The 24,354-nt window shown below is 37.9% G+C and overlaps 3 protein-coding genes across 7 annotated transcripts in view; all 3 read left to right on the plus strand.

The window, feature by feature from the left end:
• LOC107755305 (plasma membrane calcium-transporting ATPase 3-like) overlaps positions 1 to 14,392 on the plus strand; it is a 28,862-nt gene extending 14,470 nt beyond the window's left edge. For 2 of the 5 annotated variants that reach the window (XM_016572058.1, XM_016572059.1), the window contains 15 exons: positions 9 to 173; positions 875 to 1,089; positions 1,257 to 1,499; positions 1,657 to 1,898; positions 2,575 to 2,809; positions 3,014 to 3,193; positions 3,606 to 3,693; positions 3,977 to 4,083; positions 4,490 to 4,681; positions 5,184 to 5,397; positions 5,589 to 5,800; positions 7,988 to 8,095; positions 8,201 to 8,386; positions 9,914 to 10,000; positions 13,329 to 14,391. In XM_016572058.1, coding sequence (XP_016427544.1) covers positions 9 to 173; positions 875 to 1,089; positions 1,257 to 1,499; positions 1,657 to 1,898; positions 2,575 to 2,809; positions 3,014 to 3,193; positions 3,606 to 3,693; positions 3,977 to 4,083; positions 4,490 to 4,681; positions 5,184 to 5,397; positions 5,589 to 5,800; positions 7,988 to 8,095; positions 8,201 to 8,386; positions 9,914 to 10,000; positions 13,329 to 13,718 — 2,864 coding nt within the window. In that variant the 3' untranslated portion in view covers positions 13,719 to 14,391. Of the gene's footprint in view, positions 1 to 8; positions 174 to 874; positions 1,090 to 1,256; positions 1,500 to 1,656; positions 1,899 to 2,574; positions 2,810 to 3,013; positions 3,194 to 3,605; positions 3,694 to 3,976; positions 4,084 to 4,489; positions 4,682 to 5,183; positions 5,398 to 5,588; positions 5,801 to 7,987; positions 8,096 to 8,200; positions 8,387 to 9,913; positions 10,068 to 13,328 lie in introns of all 5 variants that reach the window. The other 3 variants (XM_016572060.1, XM_016572061.1, XM_016572063.1) reach the window with 2 other exon arrangements.
• Positions 14,393 to 15,641: 1,249 nt separating this feature from the next.
• Positions 15,642 to 18,973, plus strand: LOC107755306 (uncharacterized). The gene is made up of 4 exons (XM_016572064.1): positions 15,642 to 15,796; positions 16,239 to 16,860; positions 17,795 to 17,914; positions 18,481 to 18,973. Exons 2-4 carry the CDS (start codon positions 16,264 to 16,266, stop codon positions 18,829 to 18,831), a joined length of 1,068 nt encoding a protein of 355 aa, XP_016427550.1. The 5' UTR covers positions 15,642 to 15,796; positions 16,239 to 16,263; the 3' UTR covers positions 18,832 to 18,973.
• Positions 18,974 to 19,166: 193 nt separating this feature from the next.
• LOC107755307 (insulin-like growth factor I) lies at positions 19,167 to 23,265 on the plus strand. Its single transcript, XM_016572065.1, has 4 exons — positions 19,167 to 20,077; positions 20,887 to 21,037; positions 22,263 to 22,423; positions 22,996 to 23,265. Exons 1-4 carry the CDS (start codon positions 20,012 to 20,014, stop codon positions 23,212 to 23,214), a joined length of 597 nt encoding a protein of 198 aa, XP_016427551.1. The 5' UTR covers positions 19,167 to 20,011; the 3' UTR covers positions 23,215 to 23,265.
• Positions 23,266 to 24,354: the final 1,089 nt, after the last annotated feature.

The raw sequence follows: 24,354 nt of genomic DNA on the forward strand, positions 1-24,354 counted from the left end.
CACTATAGCTAAGAAACAGGATGAGGCGGTTGCCATGGAGATGCAGCCTTTGAAGAGTGCAGAAGGTGGGGAAGTGGAGGAGAAAGAGAAGAAAAAAGCCAGTGTGCCCAAGAAGGAGAAATCAGTTCTTCAGGGCAAACTCACCAAGCTCGCAGTGCAAATCGGGAAAGCAGGTGGGGAGGTCTAAAGTTAGGTCAAGTTCTTCTGATCGTATTGGCTTGCCAAGTAAAGCGTTATTTTTGCTCATACTTAGGGATAGGAGTTTTACTGAACCTCTAAGTAATATTCTACTGTTCAAAATTTTGGGGTCAGTAAGATTTCTATTTATTTATTTTTTTTGTTGAAAAAAAATATTATTTTGTAAAAAGAACAGTTGGTCTCTTTCTTAATTCAGTTTTTTTTGTACCACCCAAGGTAAATGAATATTATCAAGTGGGTATTTTAAGGTTATTGCTTGATAAAAAGAAAATGGGGTTATTTAGATTGATTTACCGCATTTATGGGACTCGTACATAAATTCTGATGTTATACATTACCATGAAGACTGGAGTAATGACTGCTGAAAATACAACTTTGCCATCAAAGGAGTATATTTAAATAAAAAAATAGAGAGTTATTTTAAATGGTAATGTTATCTCTCTATAATACTGTTTTTATAATTTTTTGATCAAATAATTACATTATTTGACATACTTGCTGAGCATTGAACTTCTTTCAAAAACTAAATTAGTAAATCAACCCCAAACACTTGGTAGTGTATATTTCGGTCAGTAATTCACCAAATTAATTATACATGATATCTCAAACAGTGTGGCTCTTTGAGGAGAGGTGTGCTATTATATTTCTAAGCAATTACATGTATGATTTATTTCAGGTCTGGTGATGTCCGCCATCACTGTGATTATCCTGATGCTGTACTTCGTGATCGAAACGTTCGTCATTCAGGGTCGGGCCTGGCTGACAGAATGCACGCCTATTTATGTGCAGTACTTTGTCAAATTCTTCATCATCGGAGTTACAGTTCTGGTGGTGGCTGTGCCAGAGGGTTTGCCACTGGCTGTCACCATATCATTGGCCTACTCCGTAAAGGTCAGAGTCAAAAATTAATAATTGGTATTTTCTGACAAGTTATGTTGAAGAATGCACCTGCTTTTGTAACGTTGAGTCCATCATAGAAGTGTCATTTACACACACACACTCATATTAGCAAGTGCCACTAACATTTTAACACTCTTCCTATTAATGCCTTTCCATAGAAAATGATGAAGGACAATAACCTGGTGCGTCATTTGGACGCATGTGAGACTATGGGCAATGCCACGGCAATTTGTTCAGATAAAACGGGGACCCTCACCACTAACCGGATGACAGTAGTGCAGATTTATGTAGAGGACCAGCACTTCCGCGACATCCCAAGACCAGACCAGATTAACCCAAAGACACTGGAGCTCATCACCAGTGCTATTGCTGTGAACTGCGCCTACACCTCCAACATAATGGTGAGAGTACTTTAGTAAAAGACCATATACTTGAGCACTAAACCTTTGCAGTAAACCATGAGAGGCCATGCATCACAGTGATATCACTGCAGTTTATGACTGTCATTTCATGCTTTCATTTACTCTGTCTTCCACTCTTTTCACCTCTTCCTCCCAGGCTGCAGATAAGGAAGGTGGGCTGCCCAAACAAGTGGGTAATAAGACAGAATGTGCTCTGCTGGGATTCGTGCGGGACCTGAAGCAAGACTACCCAGCTGTGAGGGAGCAGATCCCAGAAGAGAAGCTCTATAAAGTCTACACCTTTAATTCTGTCAGAAAATCCATGAGCACTGTCATTCAGATGCCTGATGGAAGCTTCCGCTTATACAGCAAAGGAGCCTCTGAGATCCTGCTCAAAAAGTAACTAACATTTATTTTTCAAATAAATGCTTTTCTACTTTGTGTTTATCAAAGAATCCTGAAGAGAGACATTGTATTGCAGTTTCCCCACTTCTGTTTTCAACATTGATGATAATAAGAAATGTTTCTTGAGTAGCAAATCATCTTATTAAAATAATTTCTGAAGGATCATGTGACACTTAAGACTGGAGTCATGTCTATTGAAAAGTAATCTTTGGCTTCACAGGAATAAATTGTTTTAAAATATATTAAAGATTATTTAAAAAGTTTAAATTGTAAAAATATTTCACAGTATTACTGTTTTAACTGCATTTTTTGATGAACACAGCCTTGGTGAACAAGAATCTTTTCAAATGCTAGTCTATTTTAGTTATACTATTTATTATAATACTTAGTTGTGATTTTGATAATCAAGGTTAAGCATCTTATTTCACTGGCCATTTGTGAAAAATGTTCAAACTAAAGACTACTACTTTCTTCAAGGCCTAATTTGTACCTAATTGTGAAAAGTAGCAAATAAAAAAAATATTTTTGTTGCCACAAATTTTGAAATTAATTTGTTAAACAAAGTTTTCTTTTTCTGAAAATTAGTACCATGCAAATTTTGAAAAGTGCAGTCTTTGTCAAAAATACACTGTAGAGATAAATTAATTAAACAGTTCTGCCTTCATCTTAGGTGCTCGTTCATCTTGGGCCGTGATGGTGAAGCTCGTGCTTTTAGGCCACGGGACAAAGATGAAATGGTGAAGAAAGCGATTGAACCGATGGCATGCGATGGCCTTCGTACGATTTGCATCGCTTACCGAGAGCTCCCAGCTGACCCCATGCCAGACTGGGACAACGAGACAGACATCGTCTCCAACCTTATCTGCATCACAGTGGTCGGCATTGAAGACCCTGTTCGACCTGAGGTATACAGACCAGTTTACTGTCTTGGATGTCTGTGTACTCTTAGTTTTCAGTCTCTCTCTCCTATTTACCTGAGAAACCGTACATACCCTGAACATAACTTCTGAAAATTATTACGACTTCATAAGAAGTCTTAAAATGCTGTATATGAGGCATAATTATGATATTGATATCTGTTCTGATTTGCTGATTATAATTCTAATCAGGTCCCAGAAGCCATCAGGAAGTGCCAACGAGCAGGCATCACGGTGCGTATGGTGACGGGTGACAATATAAACACTGCACGTGCCATCGCTGCCAAATGTGGCATCATCCATCCTGATGACGACTTCCTGTGTATGGAAGGGAAGGACTTCAACAGGCGAATCAGAAATGAGAAAGGAGAGGTATACTTCCAAGTTTTGTAGTTATGTACAGAACTTATGCAGGAACTATTTCTATATAAATCAGCATATTAGAATAATTTCTGAAGGATCATGTGACACTGAAGACTGGAGTAATGACTGTTGAAAATTCAGCTTTGCCATCACAGGAATAAACTACATTTTATAATGTATTAAAATTTTAAATAATATTATATTTAATAATGTATTTCAGTATTATTATTATTATATGAATATAATATTAATATATGAATATAATATAATAATATTACTGTTTTTACTGTATTGTGATCAAGTAAATTCATCCTGGGTGAGCATAAGAGTCTTTTTTAAAAACATTAAAAAATCCTACAGACCGCATACTTTATAATGGTGGTGTGGTGATGTGTTTTTTCCCCCCAACTTTTTGTTGCAGATTGAGCAAGAGCGCATTGACAAAATTTGGCCCAAGCTCAGAGTTCTTGCTCGTTCCTCCCCTACAGACAAACACACACTAGTCAAAGGTGAGTCTCTTCGTCAGTTGAGTTCATACCTTGTTCCTATGGGGATGATTACCTCTCCATTATGTCCTTAATGGAATTCCCTTATAATCACTTACAGTACAATACAGTATAGTAAAGTGATACAATGACATTTATGCTGACTTGAGTAGAGATACCAAGCTCTTCAGGATGTCAGTGGTTTGGATAATGGTTTTCTAACCATTTTTGCCAACTTTACATTACAGATATTTTGGACTTGAATCGATTATTAGGATTTTTTCTTGTATTTGTGTCTTGTGTTCAGGTATCATAGACAGCACCATTGTAGAACAAAGGCAGGTGGTTGCAGTCACTGGTGATGGCACAAATGACGGACCTGCTCTTAAGAAAGCTGATGTGGGGTTTGCAATGGTGAGAAGATCCATCCACTAAATATGTGAAACATTGCCATCTATTTTTGAGGTTCTGTTACACATAGTGTAATGATAAACCCAACTGAAGCTAAATAATGAGACATTCAGTGCACATGAATGTTGCTTTTACACTAGAGGTTTTGGTGTGGCTCAGGTTTGGTTGACAGTAAAGTTTGTTTCTTTGATTAGCATGAAAGCCATCCTTCAAACCACACGTCAAGTTAATTGGAAAAGTTAATATGAGATGCAGTGCATATCAACTGGTATACACAGATTGGGAATGCACCAAGTGTGAAAACAAAATTGAGACTCTTATTTTTTAAATTCAATGTTAAATTGAAGCATACCAGATTTAAAGATGTCTGAATACTCAAAAATATTAATTGATTTCTCTTTTTGCATAGGGCATTGCTGGTACAGATGTGGCCAAGGAGGCATCTGACATCATTCTGACGGACGATAACTTCTCTAGCATAGTAAAGGCTGTGATGTGGGGACGGAATGTGTATGACAGCATCTCCAAGTTCTTACAGTTTCAGCTCACAGTGAATGTGGTGGCTGTCATAGTAGCCTTCACTGGTGCCTGCATCACGCAGGTACATGCATACACACACACACACATATATATATATATTTCTGTTTCAAATAAATACCGTTCTCTTGAACTTTCTATTCATCCTGAAAAATGTATATCACGGTTTGCACAAAAATATTAAGCAGCACAACCATCAAGGGCACCAAATCAGTATTTTAGAATGATTTCTGAAGGATTTGAAGGATAACACTAAAGACTTGAGTAATGCTGATGATAATTCAGCTTGAACATCACAGGAATCAATTAAACTTTAAAATATACTGAAATAAAAAACAGGTATTTTAAAATTGTTATAATGCTTTATTACTGTTTTTACTCTGTTAGCGATCACATAAATTCAGCCTTGGTGGGCTTAAGAGACCTCTTTCAAAAACTTTAAATTTCTTACGGACCTGAAACATTTGAATGGTAGTGCATATATGCACTAATATAACCTGACGTTTAAACTGTGTTTTATTTATTTATTTGTTCATTTATTTTTTGGTCTGTTTTTGTGTATGTAGGATTCACCCCTTAAGGCTGTGCAGATGCTGTGGGTCAATCTGATCATGGACACATTTGCTTCTCTGGCTCTTGCCACAGAGCCACCTACCGAAGCGTTGCTCCTGAGGAAGCCCTATGGCCGAAACAACCCCCTCATATCCAGAACCATGATGAAGAACATCCTTGGCCATGCAGTTTACCAGCTCATCATCATCTTCACCCTGCTCTTTGTAGGTACGGTACTTGTGCACTGTTTCTGTCAAAGGATTTGATAGATACATAAGCTCTGTTGTCTTCTGAAATCTACAAGGATGCACAATTAATATGTGTCAAATTAGTAATAGTCAACATTATATATTGTTTTAATTTATTGGTTTCAGTTGATATTGTATATTCATGTCATCTTTTCCTGACCTTTTGCTCAGGTGAGAAGATCTTTGACATAGACAGTGGACGTAATGCTCCACTTCACTCTCCTCCCTCCGAGCATTACACCATCATCTTTAACACCTTTGTCCTCATGCAACTCTTCAATGAAATCAATGCCCGTAAGATCCACGGAGAGAGGAACGTTTTTGATGGAATCTTTTCAAACCCTATCTTCTGTTCAATTGTGCTGGGGACCTTCGCAATACAGGTGAACGCATACAAATCTCTAGATATAAAAGTCTAGATTCGTTGATTTCTGTTTCTACTTGTTTAATTCAATTCAATTCAAGTTTATTTGTATAGCGCTTTTCACGATACAAATCGTTGCAAAGCAGCTTTACAGAAAATTAAGTTTCTACAATATACAGTGGGTACGGAAAGTATTCAGACCCCCTTAAATTTTTCACTCTTTGTTATATTGCAGCCATTTGCTAAAATCATTTAAGTTAATTTTTTTCCCTCATTAATGTACACACAGCACCCCATATTGACAGAAAAACACAGAATTGTTGACATTTTTGCAGATTTATCAAAAAAGAAAAACTGAAATATCAATTTAACTCAGGTGCTGTCCATTTCTTCTGATCATCCTTGAGATGGTTCTACACCTTCATTTGAGTCCAGCTGTGTTTGATTATACTGATTGGACTTGATTAGGAAAGCCACACACCTGTCTATATAAGACCTTACAGCTCACAGTGCATGTCAGAGCAAATGAGAATCATGAGGTCAAAGGAACTGCCTGAAGAGCTCAAAGAGCTCAGTGTGGCAAGGCACAGATCTGGCCAAGGTTACAAAAAAATTTCTGCTGCACTTAAGGTTCCTAAGGTTCCTATAGCCTCCATAATCCTTAAATGGAAGACATTTGGGACGACCAGAACCCTTCCTAGAGATGGCCGTCCGGCCAAACTGAGCTATCGGGGGAGAAGAGCCTTGATGAGAGAGGTAAAGAAGAACCCAAAAGATCACTGTGGCTGAGCTCCAGAGATGCAATCGGGAGATGGGAGAAAGTTGTAGAAAGTCAACCATCACTGCAGCCCTCCACCAGTCGGGGCTTTATGGCAGAGTGGCCCGACGGAAGCCTCTCCTCAGTGCAAGACACATGAAAACCCGCATGGAGTTTGCTAAAAAACACCTGAAGGACTCCAAGATGGTGAGAAATAAGATTCTCTGGTCTGATGAGACCAAGATAGAACTTTTTGGCCTTAATTCTAAGCGGTATGTGTGGAGAAAACCAGGCACTGCTCATCACCTGTCCAATACAGTCCCAACAGTGAAGCATGGTGGTGGCAGCATCATGCTGTGGGAGTGTTTTTCAGCTGCAGGGACAGGACAACTGGTTGCAATCGAGGGAAAGATGAATGCGGCCAAGTACAGGGATATCCTGGACAAAAACCTTCTCCAGAGTGCTCAGGACCTCAGACTGGGCCGAAGGTTTACCTTCCAACAAGACAATGACCCTAAGCACACAGCTAAAATAACGAAGGAGTGGCTTCACAACAACTCTGTGACTGTTCTTGAATGGCCCAGCCAGAGCCCCGACTTAAACCCAATTGAGCATCTCTGGAGAGACCTAAAAATGGCTGTCCACCAACGTTTACCATCCAACCTGACAGAACTGGAGAGGATCTGCAAGGAGGAATGGCAGAGGATCCCCAAATCCAGGTGTGAAAAACTTGTTGCATCTTTCCCAAAAAGACTCATGGCTGTATTAGATCAAAAGGGTGTGCTAAATAAAAACCTTGGATTGTTTTGGTTATTTTCTATGAGTTTGTGGATATGCTCGGCTCTGGCAGCTTTTAGAGCCTGTCTAGAGCTGGACATACTGTTTTTCCACACAATTCTAAAAACTTCCAAGTTAGTTTTTCTCCATTTGCGCTCAAGATTACGAGTTTCTTTCTCCACTTGTTGAAAGGTCTTTATAAAATAAATGCCATATATATACACACACAACTGTTCAAAAGTTTGGTTTGTTTTTTATAAATGTTTATGAAAGAAGTTATGCTCTTATGCTTACTCTTGTGTATGAATTTATTTGATCAAAAATACAGTAAAAAATAGTAATATTGTAGTACAATATAGTAATAAGTGTTTTAATATATTTTTTAAATGTAATTTATTTCTGTGATGGCAAAGATTAATTTTCAGCATCATCACTCCAGTCTTCAGTGTCACATGATCCTTCAGAAATCTTTCTAATATGCTAATATTATTAAGCAAGGACACAATATAGTGTGACAAAAAATGCTTAAGAACTCGAAAACACTTGGAAACGAAACTACATTTCAAATATACACTTTCCGTCATATATATTTGTACAATTTGATGCATTTGAGCTTTACACACGGATAAAAGTAAACCACTCCACTCCTATATCTCTGTTTATGATTTGTAGATTGTGATTGTGCAGTTTGGTGGGAAACCTTTCAGCTGTTCCCCCTTAAATGTGGAGCAGTGGCTTTGGTGCCTGTTTGTGGGAATGGGAGAGCTGATCTGGGGACAAGTAAGTGCTGCAATCCACTGCTTTTCCACTCTGGATGCTCTCACTGAAAATCACTGTCAAAAATATCAGCTTTAGTTGTACTTCATTGTATTGTTTTCTTTCTAGGTGATAGCATCAGTGCCAACACATCAGCTGAAGTTTCTAAAAGAAGCGGGCCATGGGCCGGCTCCAGACGAGATCATGGATGAGGATCTAGCTGAGGATGAGGAGGAGATTATTGACCATGCCGAGAGAGAGCTGAGACGAGGACAGATCCTGTGGTTCAGAGGACTCAACCGAATTCAGACTCAGGTGACGTTCAGTCTTTGTCTAGTCCTGTCTGGTTTAACATTGCTTTTGCGTTGTTTCGACAGGGACAGCTGTTCCCGCATAGACACATACTGCCTTAAAATATACCAAATGCCTTCTGTGCCACATGCTGTAGTTTGCGCACTTTTTTTCGAACTTTACTTTCCTCATAACTCAAACATATTTTTCTTTCTTCACCAGCCTTTATAAATTGATGAAATATTAATATTTAACAAGCTTTCTGTGTTGTAAATCTTAACTTCTCTCTCTCCCTCACTTCATCCTTTATTCTCTCTGCTGCTATTTCACGCTGTTTTATTGAGACCTTTTTGCTCTGCTTCTCGCGTCTCCATGTAATATGTCGCTCCTTGGTAACTATTATTGGCCTTTTTGAACTTATAAATATTATCATGGTTTGTATACACAATGTTTCTTTGTCACACTTTATTTTAAGGTCCAATTCTCTCTATTAACACATCATTAACTACGACTTTTGCCTCAATGAACTCTTAATTTGCTGCTTATTAATAGTTTGTAAGGTAGTTTTTAAATTTAGGTATTGGGTAGGATTAGGGATGTAGAATATGGTCCTGCAGAATATGTGCTTTATAAGCACCAATAAACTGCCAATATATTAATAATAGTCATGATAATAAACAACTAGATAATAGTCAGAATTGGTCCCTATACTAAAGTGTTACCTGTTTCTTCAAGTATAGGCACTTTTGCGCTTACTTTCTGAACCAACAAATGTAATTTTCACCACATCTCAAACTGTTTGATAAGATTTTGTGGTAGAAATGACATTTTAATTTTTTTTGTAAAATTTCAGGTAGCAATTTATGTATCCTAAATAGACAAAATTAAATATTTTCCTATTTTATTTACATTATTTTACAAAATTACAGCTTGATTGGAAATGCTAATAAAAAAGTAATATAAAAAATACATATATTTTCTTCACACATCATGTCTCATTTTAGCCATGCTTTTCACTGACACTATTGTATCCTTTCTTTTTATGTTAGAAACAAAATTATTGGTTGTGATAGAAATAATGTCACTACTGAGGGACAGTCATAATTCGTGTAATAATTTTTTTTTTAAATTAAACATATATATTTATTAAAAGTAATATTTATTTAAAAATATTTAAATTATTTGATTATTTCACTTAGTTTTGAAAGTAATAATGCTTTTATTATGTATTTTTATATTTTAAGATTGAAAGTTGGGCTCTTTGAAGGGTGAAACAATGAAGTTTATACATAAAAAAATGTTCCAATAGTTTTAATGTTTCATGTAACAACAAGAAAATTGAAATTATTAGATTTAATAAAAATCAATAAAGTGCTCATAGTTGAAGAAACACCCTGGTTGGTTGGCGTGCACATTTGCAAATTATGAAATGCTGCTTTCCTGCAAGCCATTCCTCCCCAAAACCCCCTCCAGTGATTAAAGCCCCATTCCGTTCATTTCATGAAGCTCATTCGCCTGTCTGTGTGATGTCCTTCTCTCTCTCTCCTGCAGATGGAGGTAGTGAGTACCTTCAAGAGAAGTGGTTCGTTTCAGGGTGCAGTGAGACGCCGCTCTTCAGTGCTCAGCCAACTCCATGACGTAACCAATAATTCTACTCCCTCTCATGTAGTTCTCTCCACTGCCAATGCAACTTGTGCCCCCGGGAGTGAGTCCTTACATTCCGTTAACGGCACCTCGTAGAGCCTGTGCACTCAGATGGCTAGCATACACACCAACACACACACACACATGTGCATTGTTGCCTGCCTTCAAACGCAACTAGTCTGCTGAATGTTGAGTGTGTGTGTGTGCGAGAGAGAGAGAGCAGATTATCATTGGAGCATCTGCTTCATCTCTCTACATGTGCTTTTTTAGTTTGTTTTGCTTATTCGTTTGTGGCCTTTCTTTCTTTCATTCTCTCTTTTTCTTTCCTCCTTCCTTGCTACCTCATAACTTATTTCTTGCTCTTGCTGTTTAATTCTGGCTTGGTGCGGCCAAGATGAGGCTGGTTTTCTTTTTCTTGTTGCCTTTTTTTGATTCTCCCGTTGCTTGATTTTGCCAGTAATTCACCCTCAAATCAATGTTGCCATAAAGGGCTACCAGAATTTCACTCGAAAGAGCCAATCAACAATTGAAATGAATTGAGAAACTAAAGCGGAGATGTTTGATCCGTTGACAACATGGGAACAATGAAAGCAAAAGATTGACTGTTGTAAACCTGCGAGTATAAGCCCATAATGGTTTCTGCTGCCATTTTCATATTAGGGATATTAGCATTGATAATGCTATCATTTTTCTCTCCCGTTCAGGACAAAAAGCATACTTACGGTCTTTGTGCGCCTTGTTCAGATTCTCCTTTCTCTTTTCACAGGTTTTGTGTTATAACCTGCCACATCTAATGAAAATGTCCTGCTAATTGTTGCTGCTTGAGTTTCTGCTATGATTTATTGTCGCTAAACAGCTGTAGTCTTCTTGAAAGTCATTCTCACAGACAGTGATTTGTTCATGAAGGTTTAATGCACCAAATATAACATCAACATTGCCCTCCAGGTACCAGAAGCGATCTTTTCCGTGGTCTAAAGAAAACAGCTGCGTCTTAGCATTTCCAAATCCCTTCAAAGAGACCACCGAGCATTAGCCCAGCTGGAATGCCCCCCAGTTTCATTATCACTTCCCCTTCAATGTTAATCTTCAGTTCCTTTTATTATGAACCTTTAAAAATGAAATATATTTTGTCCTCCTTTTTTCAGCATAGGTTTTTAGTGTCTTATCCTGTCCTGTCCTGTCAGTCTTGTCCGGTATATTGTTTTTTCTGTTTTTATTTTTCGCCTTTGTTCTTGTTTCATCGTCTTTAGCATTTTGTGCTGTTATCTTGGATTCAATTCAACAGAGAAAGAAAAGTTACAGCAAAATCACAACACTCAAGTGTATATTTTTGATCGTTATAGTTTCGCAAAATAATGTAGACATGCCTTGGTGATGTTGCACAAGAGGGCTGCTTCTCAAAAGCTTTTGTTGGGCCATCACGCCACAACAAAAGAACATGATTTGTGCTGTAGGTTTACACCTCCATCCTTCAAAGGTCTGTCTTTCACCTCGCTTCTCTTGCCGTCCGTCATGAGTTCTGATGTGATGTGTTTGGAGCTATTCAAACACAATCCCTTTTCTGTTTTTCCATCAAGTGCCTGAATTACAAAAGACTAGCCGATTCCTCACTGCAGTTAATTCACAATGTGTTTTTTTCCCCTCTTTAATATCATAACCATTACAAATTCTGGGCCTTATACTCGAAAGTTTACAATGTCAGTGCTGCGTAGCAAAGAAAACAGCTTTAAATTGAAAAGCAGGAACCTCAAAACGAATGGCCCTTTGGAAAAACAAATCCGCAGAAGCGCTGTTGTGTCCATGTTGTGAAGTCCCGTCCCTCTGTCAGTCACATTGCTTTGTGGTCATTCTCGAATGTGATTTGGCTATGCATGTAGAATGCAGAGAGCGGGAAAAAAAAACTTACGTCCGATGAATGTGACTGACCGACATGCATGGTCACACACACGAATGTTTTTTCAAGAAGATGCATTTTCACCACGGCTGCTGTATAATCACACATGACAAGAACGAAGATGTCAGAAAAAGGAACATGGACCGTTTTGATCAATGATTTTATGGATATTTTTTTCTATTGAATGTGTACTTGCATGCCATGCATGAACGGGAAGAGGAAACTTGAATTATTGTGCATGGTTGCATGGGAGACAAGTCCCATTTAATGTGTTAATACTTTTGAGGGCATAGAGAGTTTGGTTTTTCTTTCCACGAAAACAAGGCAATCAAGAGATCTCATAAATGTCTTCGTATTAGAATGAGCGAATATAATCAAAGATACTTTGCTTTATGTTTCATTTATTTATTTTTTTTCATAGATTTATTGAAAGGGGATTTTAAAAAACCTTACAAATATACCCTATAAATGTAACAAATAGAAAACTGATGATGTCAGAACAATAAATAATGCTTACAGTAACAAATGCAATCTGTTTTTTCAAGACTGTTGAATCTGTATTACAGAATTTGTCAACACCAACAGTATGTGAATACGCATGTCTTTATTTCCTGTATGTTTTTGTGTTTGTGCGTTCTGTGCACAGCTGTGTAGTGTAAACCTCACTTTCTGTGTGTGTTTTCTATGTGTGTACTGTGTACACTGCGTGTATGTGTGTGTTTGTACCACATGGTGGCGTGTGTGCCTTCAAAATCATTGTTTTCTTGGTGTTTACTGTCGTTTGTTTGCATGTGTTTTTTAGAGTGTTCCATGAATTTTAATCACCTGGTATTGAACTGGCAACAGTGAAAGTTGTAATTCCGTTTTTGAACTTTGCAGACATACATGCCTCTTATTATTTTCTTTATTTTTTTTTTCTGTACATTTTTTATCCTCACTAATTTGACATGCCTTTCTGCTCATAAAACATCAGAGGTAAAAAAAAGTCAAACTTTTTGATCACGATCCTTTATAAAGCTGAAATTGTATTAAATGAAAGGCAGACAGGGGGCTAAGGCTGCTTTGACAGATCATATTCACAATATTTATGGTATCCTTCCGTTTTATTGGAACTATTTGTGTTTGCCGTCTTGTGTATCATCTTGAGATTTCCTTTTCCTCTTGTAATTACAACTTGGGTTTCAATGATTGTTTTTGGGCGTCATTCTATAGAGGCCTATAGAATGGCTGTGGAGTTTTGTTTCTTTTCAAAGGCCTACTGCACCAAAGGCCTTAATGGATGTGAAACTTTCAGCTCTGGCAGGTCAGCTAGCTGAAAGTGCTTGAGTAGTGCAAATGGGGGACTAAACTTCTCTCCACCTCTCTGTCCCTTTGATCCCTCCATTTTCTTCCCTTTGATATCTCCTACCCCGCACCCTTGACGTATAGATCCGGGTGGTGAAAGCTTTCCGTAGCTCCCTCTACGACGGCATCGAGCGGCCCGAGTCGCGGAACTCCATTCATGACTTCCAGGAGCACCCGGAGTTCATCATCACGGACTCGGTCCACAACATCCCCCTGATCGACGAGACGGACGTGGACGATGAATCGGAGCACTCCAACCATAACCACGTGCGTGTGGCGCTTCGTCACCCCGGCCCTCACTCTCAGCCCCAGAGGCCCCCGCGATCCCGTTACCCGTCTCGCCCGCTGAGGCAGCAGAGTCTGCCGGTCACCCTCAACTGCAACAACAACGCCGCCGAGAGCCGCGTCTACCTGGGCTCGAACGTTTCCCCCTGCCCCGCGAGCCCTCTGCACAGCCTGGAGACGTGCCTCTGAAGGTCAGAGGTCAGCCGGTTGAGACTGCCAGCCAGACGGAGAAACGCTTGTTTCTGTACCTAATCTTTGTTCTTATCACAGATTCACTGCTTCAAAATGTTTCAGTGGTTCTTTACAGTATCTTGTGTGACCCAAAGACAATCCCGCTCCGCATGAAAGTGACCGATTATGTTCTCATACAGTATGTTGCACTCGAAAGAAATACCCAAAACGATGAGATGGATCTATGTGTGTGCAGGCGTGGACTCTGACTAAAGATTTTAAAGACTGTGAGCCTAATGAAAGTGTACAAATGAAAAAAAAAAAGATGTTTATTTGGGGATTACTCCTTTCGCCTTCTAGTTAATAACATTATTGTTCCAATTATTATAGTGGTTATATTTCTGCTAAAACTACGACAATTAATACTACAGTTACTATACTCCAGTTATGATACTTTATATCACTAAGTATGTTTGTATGTATGACGTAAGTCTGTATGTATGTGTATTTGTTTGCTGTTGTTAAAATCCGTGTCTATGTTCTCATTGGTTCCACACGTGCCCCTCTCTCTGTTTTCTATGTTAGAGTGTGATGTGTATGTCCAATTAAAAAAGGAAATGAAATTACAGAACATATATCAGCAGCATAAATAAAATAAAATCTAACCATTGGAGGAAAATCGTAGAATATTTGCTGGAAATATAATATTTACTATCTATTATATTTCTATCAATAGAAAGTATCAAGTATTTTTTTATGATGCATTTTCATGTCGGTGAAGCAGATCAGCAAGCTTAATAAATATTCAGGAAACATTGAACGGGAAATATAAATAATTTTGCCAACTGTCAGAACAGGCCTCTGTATGCTCAAAATATGGTGTTTTTGGGTATATAGAAAATGTTCAGACACACAAGCAAAGATTTTTGATCAGATCATGTGGAACCATTTAACTTTCATTCATCTTTTCAACTTGTATCCAAAGTAATTAAACATCTGCATGATTTATCATAAATGTATGCATCACGCTGCATTATTCCATGGGTCATAGAACAGTGCACATACTCTCCCAGAGACTGATTCATTGCTGTCATGCTTGAAGGTAAACTCATCACCTCTTTGTATAAAAACAATTGTCCGATTGTAAGATTGGAATAAGACAACGATTACAATCAAGTTAAATATAGATTACAATAACTAAACGAGATGCAATTTACAAAGAACACGTATGAATAGTCAAATGGAAGAAAACACAAGATGCCACATTGAATTAATAACTCCCATTGTAATAGCCAACATGATAAATTACAGAGGAAAGTTTGTATAATAATTGCGTATTATATGTAATAACGTAAATAATCATCTAAATTATTTTTCTTATATTATTTGTTTTACATTTCAGTTTTTATGTTGTTTTTCCCCCAGATGATGAACGATGAAAACATTGACAGACTACCAGAATCCACCTGACTTTAAAGAGCAGGAACATTTAAAGGGGTCATATGATGCTGCTAAAAAGAACATTATTTTAGGTGTGGCTAACTCTTAACTTTTATAAAGAATATCTCTTTGGATTTGAGACTTTAGTCTTTGCAACTTTACAGATCTTCTTTATGCACCAAGAGCTTGTAACACTCTAAAGAGAAAGGAAAAAATGAAATCGCATCATATGACCCCTTTAACATCAGATGACAGCAGAGCCTGCTTATGATAAATCAAAGTCTTTTGATAAACACAGCGTGGACTGGTGTGGACATTAATGTAGTTAATAACAGTTATCAAAAATAACCAGTTAATAAATTGGTAAATTGCATAATAATGAACTATTCACTAAAAATTCACCAACTGTTTGATAGTTTGTCCGCTGTCTGCTTCGAATTACATTAGGCTTAGATGACTTTTATTTTGACAACAAACTCCGGAAGTTAGTTTTTTCCGGAAGTCCTCGATGAGTGTGAAGAGTTGAACCTAGCTGCATATGTTCAAAAGAAACTGGTTTATTTTTGTGGAAAACCTCCGCGTGAATTAAAATTGTGGTCTTTGGTGTGAAGACATTAATGTACCGCTTATACTTCGAGCCAAGTGACCTATTTTAGGTACATGACAACATTTGTTTTTAGTTTGGTTTGGTATTTATTTCCTGTATACGTTTGTCAGCTCGTTGATCGTTCTTAACGATAAATCCAGGAAGTTCAACCTGGTAACAATAATTTCAGACAAAATACCATACATTAATACAGCGTTGCCTTTAAAAAAATCATCTCTCTATCATTTTGTTTGTTTACATAATAGTAGTAACGTTACGTTAGCAACAAACTGAAATAACTAGGATGTTGTTTAGTTACCATTTTAACTTTTTTATTAAAGGCACTTGTATTTAACTTCTGTATTTTATATGCTAAGTTGTTTAGTTTAAATTTGCCACCTCCACATGTCAAGTGTTTAGTGGAAACGAAAATACACAGATGAAAAGTAAATACTCATACATAAAACGACAGATTGCAACAATATGAAAGCTTTATTCAACCAATCCTACAGGTTCAAACTCTTCTGAGTGTCTTGCATGGAGAACATTGTGGTTTACATTCCCAAGGAAGCATGTGTCAAAAACATGCCTCTGCAGTCTCTGTCCAGCTCCACAGCCAGGAAGATCAGTGTCGCTCCGTTTCCGCATGGATCAGAGAAACAGATGCCACAGACCGTGACGTGGATCTGTCCGGTTGAGCTGCGGGAAAAAGAAGTGGCTGTGGGCAAGGACAGCAGAGAACCGGTCCCACTGAGCCAGAGGCCACTGCTCTCCAAAATAACTCCAGGCCAGTTTTCACTGCCTGTTGTGAGTTCCAGCATCACTGCCTTTAAGGTCTTAAGAAAAATTTTAAAAACACATAAGCCTAAAATACAATTTTCAGGGCTGGAAAATGATGCTGCCTCTCTGCCCAGCATCAGGGAATCTGTTCGGCAAAATGCTATTATTGTGTATAATGGCCAGATCTTCCTCTCAGTGAGGAAGTCACAGTGCAGGCGAGTGAGATTACAAAACTCTCCCTCAGCACCTTCAGGTGTGTGTCCTGTTTCTCCTAGTAAACAGAACCAAATAAATGCACCTAGCTGTCAGGCGCAACCGCTTCTGGACACTTCACCCAGACCACAACAGAGCAAGGTAGGACATTTCCCTCTTTTATTATAGTTTTCAGTCTGTGCTGAAAAAGGTATAAATGCCAGTAGGTGTAAATGTGATTTGATTCTCATTTGGGATTTAAATTGCACTTAATATTTAGTCATATTATTGATTTAAAGAGATAGTTCACCCAAAAATGCAATTCTTTATCATCATTTACTCACCCTAATGGAGTTGAATCTGTGTGATTTTTTTTTTCCCTCTGTTGAACACAAAAGTCAATATTTTGAAGAATGGTGGTAACCAAACAGTTGACGGTAGCCATTGACTTCCATAGTATTTTTTTCTTAGTATTTTATGGAAGTCAGTAGCTGCTTGCAACTGTTTGGGTACCAGCATTCTTCAAAATATTGACTTTTGTGTTCGACAGAAGAGAGAAACTTATACAGGCTTGGAAGAACTTGAGGGTGAGTAAATGATGACAGGATATTTGTTTTTGGGTGAACTGTCCTTTTAGCTGCACTGACAGTGTCAGATGAGAACAAAATTTTAACTCAAATAAGCTGGATAATGACACTGACTTTGCAACATTGACACTGTTATTAAACTGAATTGAATGAAACAAAGACAGTATTGTCTTCTGTAGAGATACTCATAATAACTTCTTTCTCTTATCATCAGTCTTAAGATTTATTTTAGTGTCATGTTGCAGAGAATCTTGAAAGCGGGTCTAAATACGATCATGATGACAATTCAAAGCTGTTTACGCCACTACATAAATGATCTGAAAGGGATTATCTGTTAGATAAATTCATGCATAACATCATTTTTAAATTGCTGTAAATGTTCAGAAAAAGAACAATTTTTAGTGATTTACTTGACTTTTTGTGATATATTGTGCATTGTTTGCTCTAGGTTTTGATACAGATTTTTTTATTGAATTTCTGATTTTTGCACATCTCTTTCCAATCCACAGAGACAGGATGTTCAGACTCCAGTCAGAGATCTTGACATTAACATACAGATTTCACCACTTCTGCACAAAGTCTCTGAAGAAATGCCTGAGCAATGCTGTACAGACAAAGAGTGTCAAAAGGTCAAGCTTTAATCTTTTATTTTATTTTGTAAAATACGTTTTGAAGATGGACATGATATTTTAATACAATTAAAGCTGCTGTAAATGATTTTACAATTTCCTGGATGGACATGCATAAAATGTCCTAAGAGCTAAAATAGGTGTCACCATTGTCAGTCCTGCCTTTTTTAACTAACCGAGAAACTTAGCCAATCAGAAAGGTTTTCTGCCTCAATCATTTTATCTGGATTTTGTTAGCATTCCTTGTGTTTGAGCCAATTACCTAAGCCAGACAGAAACAATAGTTTTTTAAAAGCTGTCTATAATACATGTCTACTTTTGAATGGCTGTGAAGGGAGAAATATACTTTCAGGATAGTGCAGTTATGACATCTACCAGCAGGGACTAACTAGTCCATGCTAACCAGCCAAATCTTGACCACTTGGTCAGGAGGACATAGATTTTTCTGACTGAAATCCTTTACAGTACCTTTAAATCTGTATAAAAACAGTGATTAAGTAATTAGTGCTGTTTCAAAACCTTTGTGATCTCATATTTATTAATGAATTTTGCCTTTGAATTCACAGGAAGATGAGTCCAGGTCACTGAGTAGCCCACCCAAACCTCCTGAGGATCTGGAGTCTGGTCAGGAGGCGTCTAGTTCCCAGCCCAATCTCCTCCAGCAGCCTCAGATCATCCACACGTCTTCTGTCGTCTCAGAACAGCCTGAAGCAGCAGCAGCAGGAGGAGAAAGAGAGACGCATGAGGATGACAATGAGCGTTTAGAGGGCGCATTGCTCCCCAGGGCTGAGAGCTGTCTTGCATTTGATTTTGAACAGTTGGCCCAGGAGGAGAGAATCAACCACCTACGAGCTCGGCTGAGGCAGAAGGAAGCCGCGCTCAGCATCTTTAACGCAAAGCCAACGGATCAGATTTAGAGGAGCAGACTGCGCCAAAGATGTCTGTTCAGGAGGTATACAAGTTCCTAGTGCATCATTTTATGTGAACAGCATAAAGGAAGAGTTTACACAAAAATGAAAATTTGGTCATCATTTACTCACCCTCAAGTTGTTCCATATCTGTATCAATTTCTTTCTTCTGCTGAACACAAAAGAAGATCATTTTGAAGAATGTGGGTAGTTGCTGGTCCCCGTTGGCCTACATAGTATACGAGCCACTGTGTGGTTACCCACATTCTTTAAAATATCTTCTTTTGTGTTCATCAGACAAGAAAGACATTCATAAAGGTGATGACAAAATAAATTATTCATAAATGATGACAACATTTTCATTTTTTAGGTGAACTATCGCTTTAAGATGAGTAGGTTTGTTAATTCAATTGTTTATTATTTAATAGCACAAATATTGTCATTTAAATAAAATATTTATGCCAAAGCAGAGATTTAAGAACATAATGTGTTTGTGCAATAAATACAGTGATTCATTTGTTTGGTTTTGCACAGTTACCACAAAATCTGTTTGGATTTAATTTTAGCTTCTAGAATTGAAATTATTATACATTAATTCTCAGTTCAAATAAAAGGTTTAATGTCATACTGAGCATTAGTCATTTCATTTCTGCTGTACATCGTACCTCAAGTTAATAATGTACCCACACGTCTGACTGTTAACATAACGTTTTGTCTTTATTTTATCTGTAAGTGTGTTCTCTCTGACTGGCTCTGAATGCGTTCCTACATCTATCTTTGTTTCATTTATCATTTCAGCTGAAGCCTACACACTCCGAAATCACTTAACTGGCTTCTTGCGGAGATATACTCGTGATAACTTCTTCCTCCATTGTCGTCACTCTTAGGATGGATTTCAATGTCATGCTGCAGAAAATTCTGAGCTATAAATGATAGACATGAGGGTGTCAGTTTTGGTTTATTGTTGTTTTATTAATCAGATTTCTTTTGTAGTTTCATGCATCTCCAGTACAAGACAAGCTTTGCGATTAGGAGTTCTCTGTGTGTCGAGGAAGGGTAGGATGTGTCCGTGTGTGTGTGTGTGTGTGTGTGTGCCGTTGGCCCGTCCCCTCCTGGTCCTCCTATAAGAGCACACCGGAGTAAGAACGTCAGTAGCTCTTTAGAGAGACCAAACCTTGAAAAAAAAGACATGCCATCAGACGGAATGCCTAACTGTCATGCCAGACGCCTTCAGATGCTTAGAGAATTTCTAAAGGTAAGACTCCACATGCACTTACATAGAAAAACTGTATTGAAATGGGAGGCACCAGGATCAGGCTTTCAAACTAAGGACACTTACACCTGTTGCATGTTATCTGGGTGTAGAATTAGGGTAGCAAAGACCACTTCATGCTGATTTTTTATCTCATCTTGGGGGCATTTAGACTAAAAAAAACTTTCTTTTTTGCTAAATGACTAGTTTCCATGGATGAGTCAAATTACCTTTTTGTGAGTAACAATTACTGCCTCCAATGTCAGGGAGCTATTATGACGTCAATTTGTCGTGTGGGATGTAGAAAAATATAGATCTGCAATCCACGCCATCATATCAAAAGGTTATAACAGTTTGCAAAAGGTCATCATCTGAGTCAGCAGCTTTTTGTGTGCACTCTTAAAATAAAAGTTCTTTTTTGGAACTGGTGAAGAACCTGAACATCAATGGAACCTTTCAGTTACACAGAAAGTTCTTTCTAGTGGAAGAAGGTTCTTTAGATTATTAAAAAGTTCTACAGAAAAAAGCAGTGTTTGTTGAAAGGTTCTTTGGGGAATGAAAATGGTTCTATAGAATCACTGGAACCTTTATTTTTAAGAGTGTAAGGCAACATGGAAACTATGTATTCGAAGGATCTTGCATAGTAGCAATGCCATCTGGACTTTTCGTACATGCCTTCAGATCAGTAAGGTTTGCAAAACAAAACATATTCAGAGCGTCATCCATCAAGAATTGTATCCATTGCTTTGACAAAAAGGAGTGTATCTGTGATAAGATGCAGGTGGCTGAGAGTTTGTTTGTTTCTGGTGAAGCAGGTGCCCAGCTGGCGAAGTGTGTGTGTCCTCTATTCCCTGTACTGCGTCCTGATCCTGCCAGATGCCGGCGAGGCTGCCAAAGCACGCTGTGGACGAGAACTAGTTGCTGACCTGGAGTTTGTGTGTGGAGACCGTGGCTTTTACAGAGGTAAGAGTCACCTACAAACTTCATCTTACACTTCTAAAGTCCTGTATTTTCAAAAAGATGCATGTGCTGATTGTGTGAGTCAAAGCGGAACAAACCCTGACATGGTTACTTATCGTGTACCGTTTGGTGTGGACACAGTGATTTGCATGTCTCTAAATCATTAAGCTCACTCATAACACCATATCATATTCATAACACTTAATATCAGTGTATTAAAAGTGGCCTTGCCCTGAAGATATAGACAGTGTTATCAAGTCAAGCTGTTATCATTATGGTGTTGATGCAGATCAACCAACCAATAGCAAACAGTAACCGACTGCTGTTGTAGGTGGTATGAAGTTATATTAAACATTTAATAAATTACAATATAAGTCACCACACCAACATGTACTCTTGATTTGCGGTTGTTGATATCAACATTTTTATTTCTGCTAACTGTGGCCCTTTCACCCTGTTCCGTATCCAAGGCCACCTTGACACTTTTCGCTCACATTTTCTCATTCGCTCTCACTCCTTTTCTCAAAAGGAACATTATGACACGGTCTTAGTGGCAATATCTAATTTCAGCAATTTTACAAAAAATACAGTAAAATAATTCCTAACATTGGGCTACATAAACTATATACACACCATTCAAACGTTTTTTTAATTGATTAAAAATACAGTAAAAACAGTGATGCTGTGAACTAGTATTACAATTGAAATGAACTGTTTTCTACTTGAATATATTATTAAATGGAATTTATTCCTGTGATGCAAAGCTGAATTTTCAGCAGTCATTACTCCAGTCTTCAGTGTCACATGATCCTTCAGAAATCATTCCAAGTTAAAAAGAACAGCATTTATTTGATATATGCTTATTATTTTTGATATAATCTGATTATAAACTTGATATATTTAAGTATTATCTGTAACTTGTTCAATTTAATCAGTCTTTACTGAATAAAAGTAATAATTTCTTTAAAAAAAACCTTTTTGAACTTCTGTATGTATTCAATTATTGTTGTAGTTTTATTAAGCGCACAATTTATTTTTAGAGCATGCAAGGCATAAATTCTCTTGCATGACCCCATATTGGCAGTTTGATAGTTGCAGCTAATTCACATGAATGTGCGGATCACTCCGCTGTGGCGACCCCTGATAAAGGGAATAAGCCGAGAGAGAGCTAATTCACATGAATGTAACTGGCATTAAAAGTATTTTGCTTTGTGTCTGTTGGGGTTAGGCAAACCTGGAGCAGCCCGTAGCGGCGGCCCCCGCTCTCGTGGGAAAGGGATCGTAGAGCAGTGTTGTGTGCGTGGATGTGACCTCCAGCATTTGGAGTCGTATTGTGCCAAACCCAAGAGGCTACGGCGTGACGTCCCTGAATCTCTGCAGCAGACTCCGGTGAGACTTCAACTCCACAGATACACATACAAATCCCATTCACCTGATTCGCCTTTGTAAAGCATAGAGGAAAAGTTCACCCAAAAAATTAAAATAGTCTTCATTTACTGACATTTGACTTTCTTCTGTAAAACTGGTCACTCACTCACTTAAATCACAGTGAATGGGAGCGGGAGCTTCAAAAAGCAAAAGTGCTTTTTTAGTGTCTGTTTAGCCTTTATAGCCTAAATTTATTTTTGTTTTAGGACCAACTCATTGATTGAAAAGAATGATTAGTTCATGAATCAAACATGAATTGCTTCTCACATGAACATGATCTAGAACGGATGTACAGATTTTCAGTGAATAATGACACAAATTCCAGTTTATTCCTCACATATGACTTCACAAGTATGTTGTGCATGAGTTATACAGAACTTGATAACTAGTTCTTATTCACATTTGTTATGTTTAAAAATTAACCTTTTGTGTTTTATGAGTCTCACGTAATAATACTGCCAAATCGACTTTGAAACTTTGAAACCCAGCAAATTGCTTAAATTCTACACACTGTCGTTTTCTGTTTGTTGCAGGAAGATCAGTTTTGGCTGGTGTTTCAGCGGCGATACCAGAAGCATGCAGAGATGAACAGAGATGAGGACGCTGCTTCTCAAAGACTCAGAGAGCGGACGCTTTACCGGTGGAACTCCAGAGATTCAGTTTTACTAACCAACCAACCCTCCTCAACACTACAGCAACCTTCCACTGAGAGAATGACATCAGGACCAACATTTCTCCCCCACATCCGATAGTCCTGGCTCTTTTTGGATCTGTGTGGACCCTATGAATCACCTTCCTTCACTAAAAAAAAAAACTTTTCTGTCCTGGCAGATGTATAAACTGAGCACTATGTAAGAGAAACTAGAGGACAAGATGCCAAAGCCACTCAAGCCATAAAATAGTGAAGAGCAGGGTGTACCTGAACGGTCACGGGCTGTACTAGCTTCATTAAGCAAATGCTGAATACAAGTTGAATTGTATTTTTCCATTCAGTTTTGTTTTCAGCTTCCCTCTGTCTTTGGGTAAACGAGTTCAAAGCAAGTTAATGTTGAATGTGTTTGTATGATGGCTGAGGTAAGTCATTTTGAATGTAAATGTGACGTTTTTTAATGAAAGATTGCTGATGTTAGTGAATATATTTTCTTATGTTTAATTTATGTTCTATAAGATTAGTGTTTTCTGGTATTTGTAAAATATGTATCTAAAGAAGAGTTGTAAAGAATTTTACATAAAAGAAAACTGAGGATACCATGCTGTTCATTTTCTTGCTAATGGCCATGATATTCTGACATACTCCGATCAGCTCTATTTTAAACGATGCATAAAGACAGATTCCAGGGGCCTCATTTATAAAATGTTGCGTATAAACCGCCCTAAATTTGTTCTAAGATCATTTCTCAAAAGTGTGTAAGTGCGATTCAGAGAAAACGCACGTGCGTACGCCTCTCTTCCAGATGTGACGTTTATAAATTGCAAATGATCTTGAAATTGTGCGCAGCTGACTGGTGTCAGATCTCCGCCTTGTAAACGCCCCCTAATTAATATCATTACCATATAAAAGAGCACACGCCAATATCCAAATTTCTATGTCCGAGAATGACGAGCACAAAGAAAAGAAAAGAAAAACTTTACGGAGTCTGAAATTGAGGTCCTGCTGGCGGAGGTAGAGGTTCGTGCGCGGACGCGTTTTATTTAATAATGTGTAATTATTCTGTGGACAAACAATTTCAGCCATCTTATACAAAGTGAGCCATCCTACTTTTAAAATCATTTGCTATGACAACTAATAAAAAGTTTAGTATCACGAAATTCTTGCAGAACTTTAAAAAACATTATTGAAAGAAAAATTGTACGTTTCATATCATAATAAAATAAATTATTACACGATTATG

Source organism: Sinocyclocheilus rhinocerous, unplaced genomic scaffold (assembly GCF_001515625.1).
Source record: "Sinocyclocheilus rhinocerous isolate Xijiao unplaced genomic scaffold, SAMN03320098_v1.1 scaffold2637, whole genome shotgun sequence".
In the NCBI taxonomy this organism is placed as follows: Eukaryota; Metazoa; Chordata; class Actinopteri; order Cypriniformes; family Cyprinidae; genus Sinocyclocheilus; species Sinocyclocheilus rhinocerous.

Excerpts from the sequence above, each read along its gene's own strand:
- LOC107755306 (XM_016572064.1), top strand. The coding sequence starts at position 16,264 with ATGGAGAACATTGTGGTTTACATTCCCAAGGAAGCATGTGTCAAAAAC. Across the intron at positions 16,861-17,794 it reads CCAGACCACAACAGAGCAAG|AGACAGGATGTTCAGACTCC; the intron begins GTAGGACATTTC and ends TCCAATCCACAG. Across the intron at positions 17,915-18,480 it reads CAGACAAAGAGTGTCAAAAG|GAAGATGAGTCCAGGTCACT; the intron begins GTCAAGCTTTAA and ends TTGAATTCACAG.
- LOC107755307 (XM_016572065.1), top strand. The coding sequence starts at position 20,012 with ATGCCATCAGACGGAATGCCTAACTGTCATGCCAGACGCCTTCAGATG. Across the intron at positions 20,078-20,886 it reads TGCTTAGAGAATTTCTAAAG|CAGGTGCCCAGCTGGCGAAG; the intron begins GTAAGACTCCAC and ends TTTCTGGTGAAG. Across the intron at positions 21,038-22,262 it reads AGACCGTGGCTTTTACAGAG|GCAAACCTGGAGCAGCCCGT; the intron begins GTAAGAGTCACC and ends TGTTGGGGTTAG.